The sequence below is a fragment of the Cenococcum geophilum genome (assembly GCF_001692895.1).
Source record: "Cenococcum geophilum 1.58 unplaced genomic scaffold K441scaffold_19, whole genome shotgun sequence".
NCBI lineage: Eukaryota > Fungi > Ascomycota > Dothideomycetes > Gloniales > Gloniaceae > Cenococcum > Cenococcum geophilum.
The window spans coordinates 25,538-31,537 of record NW_027137577.1 but is presented as its reverse complement, the minus strand read 5'-3'; the positions used below and the strand labels follow the sequence as shown (position 1 = coordinate 31,537).

The window sequence follows — 6,000 nt, the reverse complement described above, 5'->3', positions numbered from 1 at the left end:
CGTTAAGCTATTATACGTAATTTAAATAGAATAAGAAGATATTCTAGGGGGTAGGAATTTACTTAAAGGAGAAGACCTATAGCGCCTATAAGCAGAGCGTCTGGTATGCTAAGCTTAGCGGTATTAAGGAGACCTAAATTAGATAGGCTGGACGCTGGAATACGGATGTAATAACAGGAGCCTACCTTAGCTATTTACCTCGCGCGTTTATACAGTCGATCGCCAGCTTCCTAAAGGAAGGAAAGGGCTACTTTCTCCCCTATACGCGAGAGGTGCTAGAGGAGGCCCTCTACTTAAAGATATAGCCTAAGACCAATATCTAGCTAAAACGTATAGAGACCTACTACCTAGAGAAGGCCGATAATAAGGTTATATAGCTTAACCTTACGGGCTTAAAATTTCTACGCCTTCTCCGCGCGCTTAGGGTAATCCTATTATAGGACTTAGTAATCCTACGCAAGCAGTTCCCGCTCTACCCCCTATAAAAGGACTCCCTCTTTAGCTATAAAAAGTACTAGAGGTTCGCTACACGGGTAAAAAGCTTACTAGCTAGCGTAATTACGCTAGATAAGATAATAATACGGAAATACTAGCCCGCCTATAAGGCCGTAGCTAAGCTAAGACACGAGGCTACGATCTTAGAGATAAAGGGGGTTTAATTATACATACAGATGATCTTAGAACGCCTTAGCGAGATAAAAAGGTTATTAGCATTATTTGCACCTATATAGATCTAGCAAGGGAAAACGGGTATCTAGATAGGGCCTATAGAGTCTGTATGTCCGTCTTTAAACGGCCCCGTACCTGTACTTATATCCGTACCTATATCTATACCTATACCCGCATCTATTCCTAAACGTATTAACGGCTAGATTCCGTCTTTAGATAAACCCTCTCCCGTATATCTAACCCCTAGAGAGATACTAAGAGGTCCTTAACTATCTACTACCGTAAAGCCTGCTCAGCCGTCTACTATAACGTCTACTATAACGTCTACTATACCCCCATAGTAGCTGCCGTAAACTTCTACTATACCCCCACTATAGCTACCGCAAGCTAACGCTTAACCTCTTCTATTTATCCTTAACCTATAGGCGCCGTCAAGGAAATATAAGATGCTTTAAGGCGGTAATTTAGTATTCTAGCTCTAGGCTGAGTGGACTTTAGGGCTAGTAGGTAGGCCGTTAATTAAAGCTCTTAATTACTGCTAGGGGGCACACTAGCGGGTTAACGGCGAGGCTATATTTTATAGCCGTCGCTGTAGGATAATTAAGGATATAAGACAGCGCGTAGAAGACGGTACGGTAAGAGATAAGAGATAGGCTATTAACCAGCTAGAACAGCTATAAGGCTAGCGTTCTTTAGATTAGCTTTATAAGAATATCTAACTACTAGGCGGGGGAGGGAAAGGGAGGAAAAGGCTCTATATTAAGCAGTATATATATATATATATAATACTATTTTACTATAGGACTACTGTAGTAACTAAGACGCCTTAATATAGGACTCTACTAGTGACTAAGACGTCTTAATATAGGACTGTACTGTAGTAACCAAGACGCCTTAATATAGGACTATATACTCTAGTGACCAAGACGTCTTAATATAGGGCTGCACCGCAGCGACCGAGACGCCTTGATGTAGGACTATACTCTAATAACCGAGACGTCTTAATATAGGACTGCACTATAGTAACTAAGACGCCTTAATGTAGGAATAGAGCCCGTTTAGGTGTTGTAAATTTAGAGTAATATTACGCGACCGTCCAGAAGTACCGATTTAACATAAATTATGTACCTTTTCGCCCAAAATCGCGTGCGAAAGTACTCGGGGGCGGTCGCTGCGCGACCTCGTGCGGGGTTCGGGCGCGTTATCAGCAGGGGTGGCCCTAACCTCGTATTAACCCGGGTCGTAACCGCGCCAAATCAGCCCCCCCGATATGTGATAGATATCCCAGCCAAGTTTGGCTTCGCTAAAGTCTTGTCTTTACACCTTATGATCAGGTTCCTGGCTCGTAAAGGCAGCATTTCTACAGCCTTCTCAGTCCACCACTGTCCACAGCCCCTAAATGATCATGCGCAAGTGGTGTTTTCGAATGAAATAAAGAAATTAGGTTCAGCTATGTCTCTGTACCAAAATAGGCCTCCCAGGCTGAAGTACATGAGTGAATGGGAATATATAAATGCAATCCATGCAGCGCTTTCATGGAATCGGAACACATCAGTCTAACAATATCTTTTCAATCAGTCATAATGGCACGCACAACATCGCTTTTCCTTTTCATTCACCTCCTTCACGCCGCATATGCCAGTCCTCTCGATCCCGTTGTAACATCTGTCCCAGCAATTTCGGCTTCTACCCCACCGCAAGCCGCAAGCCTAACTTCGAATCCTACCCCAGCAACAAGTCTGTTGTACAAGCCAACAATCTCAGCAATCCCCGAAGGACCACCAGCATCCATCGCGAAGAACTATACGACTCTTGAGATCTATGCAGGTCCCGCAGGTCCTCAAGCAACACAAACCGCTGGATTCTACAACGCGACAGCACCCCCTGCTACGAAGAAGACTGTCGCATACTTCGTCACTGATCATGGAAATGCCGTAGTTGATGGCGATATCATCTTCGGCACTGAGGCTCAGTTGCTCGCAGCGGCAGTCAATCCTTCCATACATAAGAGAGCGTTCTCTGAGATCTCCATTTCACCTAAGAAATGGCCCGGAGGGGTGGTATACTACAAATGGGATGCCGGTCTACCCGATACGCACAAGAACTACTTCCTTGCCGGTGCGACAGAATGGACGAACAGACTCCCGTTCCTCAAGTTTCAGTACGACCCAACCGACTCTAGCGGAATAGCCAGGACTGTGAAAGTGGGAAGTGGCAACAGCTCCCCCATCGGATGCTGCGGGGGAGATATCGAGTTGTGCCCGGACTGCAGCCCGCGGAGCGCAAGGCACGAAATTGGTCACAGTGAGTTTCACAACGTGCATCCATCCCTTCAAGGCTTGAGATCGCTAACAAAAACCTTTCCACAGCTCTCGGTCTATACCACGAGCATCAACGACCGGATCGCGATACCTACGTCGACTTCGTCTGCGACTCCAGCCCTTGTAGCACTATAGTGACAAACAATATTGCGAAAAAGCCCGGAACAGGTCTCAACTGGGCCGGGTCGTATGACTTGAGCTCGTTGATGCACTACGGCGACGGATGTATTGGGGGCTCGGGCCCCCACGACTGCTTCTCCATTGTCCCCAAAGCCGGTGTCATTTTCAACGGTCCCGCACAATACCCATCGAAATTAGACACGCAGCGTGTATGCGAGCTCTACTATGAAGACTGCCACAGCATCTGCGGCGACGGCATCCTCACGCCCGGCGTCGAAGACTGCGATGACGGAAACAATGTCGAAGGCGATTCTTGTCCGGCGAATTGTAAGGGTGGACCAAAGTGCGTGCCGACATGCGATCCGCTGCCTCCGAACAACCTTTGTGGTGCCCGCGCCACTTGCACGGCGTTCAACCCGTCTACGACTTTCCCACACAGTGGTCAGACTTTCTGTATGTGCCAGGCGGGATATAGGGGTACGGGGTTGGATTTGAGTGGGAATGACCAGTATCGTGTGACTTGGAGTAATGCGTTGGGAGGCCAGACACATAGAGTGTTTGTTAGGCCTGGACAGGCTTGTGAGCAGCTTTGTGGCGATAGTAATTGCTCGGAGGTGCCGCTGAAGGATACTTGTCGCTAGATGGAGGTTTTGTTTTGGGATTTTTGACTCGGAGTCTTGGGCGATTTGCATTTTAGCATATGTAATTGGCGTAATTTGTTAGTTCGCAATCGAGTACGACGTTTTCTTGTATGAGAAATACAGCCACGACAAGTAAGCAGGAGCCCTTTATCTTAAAGTCAAGCGTGCATATGTCGGCGCCACTACGAAGGACAATAGAAAACCCAGAAACCGAGGGCTGGAATGTATTAGCTAGTGCGGCGTCAGCCGCCTACCGTACCATATCGCATACCGTCTCGCAGTTAATACTATGAGGCGTAGGCAGAATGAGAAATACAGCTACCACAAGTGGGCGGAAGCCCTTTATATTATAGTCGAGCGTACATCCATTGACACCATTAAGAACCATGATATAAAACCCAGAAACCAAGGGCCAGAATGTATTATTATTAGTGCGACGTGAGCCGCCTACTGTACCATATCGCAATTAAAATCAACCGCCTGATCCAACCCCAAAAGCAGTGCCGGGACATATAATCACTCCCACCACGTACTCCTCTCCCCCTCAGCAACCGGGTCCTTACCCTCGCCTCCCTCTCCAAATTGAACGTCCCAGTCGACGCCCTCCTTATCTCTCTTCGAAGAGTGCCGCCGTTTGTTGCATCCGATCCTATAGCTATCCGTCGATTGCGTTTGCATAAACTCGCCACACTCTATCAGCTTCCATATATCCGACGTGTCCAACTCCGCCCCAATATATGCTGTCCATGTTAGGTCCATATGACCTGGCTCCAGGTCGGTCATGCCGGCGCAAGGACATCCCTGAGTTATCCTTATCTCGAGCTCAACTCCACTCTGCGCCATCCTGCTGGCCCGTCGAGGCTGACAGTGTCTCGCCATAATTCAGCTCCATCCGCGAAGGCCAGCGCTCTCCAATCGCAACCGTTGCTCTCTGCTTGGTATGGATCCTCCACCGCTCGCTCAGCCCGAAGAAAACCTTGATTCGCTAACCCTCCGCTGTCCTTTGCCGACTACATGCCTGGACTCTGCCGTCGCTCCGCCGGAGGCTGTCGCTCAGCTGTTGTGGCAGATAGAGTGGGCCGATGGCGGTCTTCTGTCAAGGAGCTCGCCCTTGAGTCACTCGTAAGGACCGAGAGATTCAATTGTTAACCAACGGCATCATTGGATTCACTTTGGCGTCAGAGCCCTTCTGCTTCGCGGTTGCGCTGGGCACAAGAGAGCGTAGGAAACAATCTGTGCTGAACTATCCGGTCGTTAGTAGGAGAACCACGAGAGAACTAAACACCAACGATAAAAGTAAATGCAGTCTACGGTGATCGCATGTTTTCGCTCTATAGTTTCCAGAATACCATCCGTGCAGATGAGAAGTTAAGTAATCACAAAGAATAGAGGCAGTTTCTAGGAACTTTTCGTAAGGTGTGGTCGATTTTGGTCACCCTTGCTCAAAGGATTCGCAATTGGGCAAGAACAGCCGGCTTTAAGGAGGTACGAAACAGTCCCCCGTCCACGCTAGACAGGGGGTTGCTCATGCTACCCAGCCTCCGCTTAGTCGTGGTTACAAGTCGGCTAGACCACGCTAAAAGGTCGGCCTACCAAAAGCGCTAATGCACAATCCCTGTACGGGGCAGCCCCAGCTCAAAATACTAAGTCGTATGGTCAACCGAGCCCAAATCGCTTATTCTACCACACAACTTACCTCCTAATTAAAATTAATTATTATAAGTAACTAGTTATAACATATTTAGAATGTATTTAGAACGTATTTAGAACGTATTTAGAACGTATTTAGAATATATTTAATATATATTCTAATTTAAATAAAATTTTTAAGCCTATAAAATAGTATCTTAGAGTTAAATATAGCTATAAAATTTAATTAAGTTTCTAATATATTTTAATCTAATTTTAGGTACTTTTTAATTTAGTTTTAATATATATAATCTAAAGTTCTTTTATTATATTTATAACTAAGAATTATTTAAACTCTTTTAGGTACTAAATAAAGGTTATATTTATTATATTATTTAAAATATATATATAAATAGTTTATAATATTTAAATATTAATATAACTAGCTAAATATATATTCTTAAGCTAATAATATTAGTTCTTTAAATATAAAGGGCAAAAATAAAAAATTTATAAATACCTATAAATTTTTTAATTTTTTTTAAAAGATATAAGGTCTAATATAAAGTAAGTAAATAGCATAGTTTAAGTCAGCTAGACTATGCTAAAAGGTTAGCCTA

The 6,000-nt window shown here is 45.2% G+C and overlaps 2 protein-coding genes across 2 annotated transcripts; one reads left to right on the top strand and one right to left on the bottom strand.

Annotated features, from left to right (window-relative positions):
- Nucleotides 1-2,006: 2,006 nt before the first annotated feature.
- K441DRAFT_696081 (zincin) lies at nt 2,007-3,892 on the top strand. The gene is made up of 2 exons (XM_067652857.1): nt 2,007-2,973; nt 3,039-3,892. Exons 1-2 carry the CDS (start codon nt 2,169-2,171, stop codon nt 3,749-3,751), a joined length of 1,518 nt encoding a protein of 505 aa, XP_067504295.1. The 5' UTR covers nt 2,007-2,168; the 3' UTR covers nt 3,752-3,892.
- A 920-nt stretch (nt 3,893-4,812) lies between these two features.
- On the bottom strand, nt 4,813-5,183 carry K441DRAFT_88500 (uncharacterized protein; the record flags this gene model as incomplete). The annotated part of the gene is made up of 1 exon (XM_067654511.1): nt 4,813-5,183. A coding segment is annotated over one exon (189 nt), but the record flags the coding sequence as incomplete, so codon positions are not given.
- Nucleotides 5,184-6,000: the final 817 nt, after the last annotated feature.

Coding starts and splice junctions, on each gene's coding strand:
- K441DRAFT_696081 (XM_067652857.1), top strand. CDS start 2,169: ATGGGAATATATAAATGCAATCCATGCAGCGCTTTCATGGAATCGGAA. Junction 2,974..3,038: donor AAGGCACGAAATTGGTCACA/GTGAGTTTCACA, acceptor ACCTTTCCACAG/CTCTCGGTCTATACCACGAG.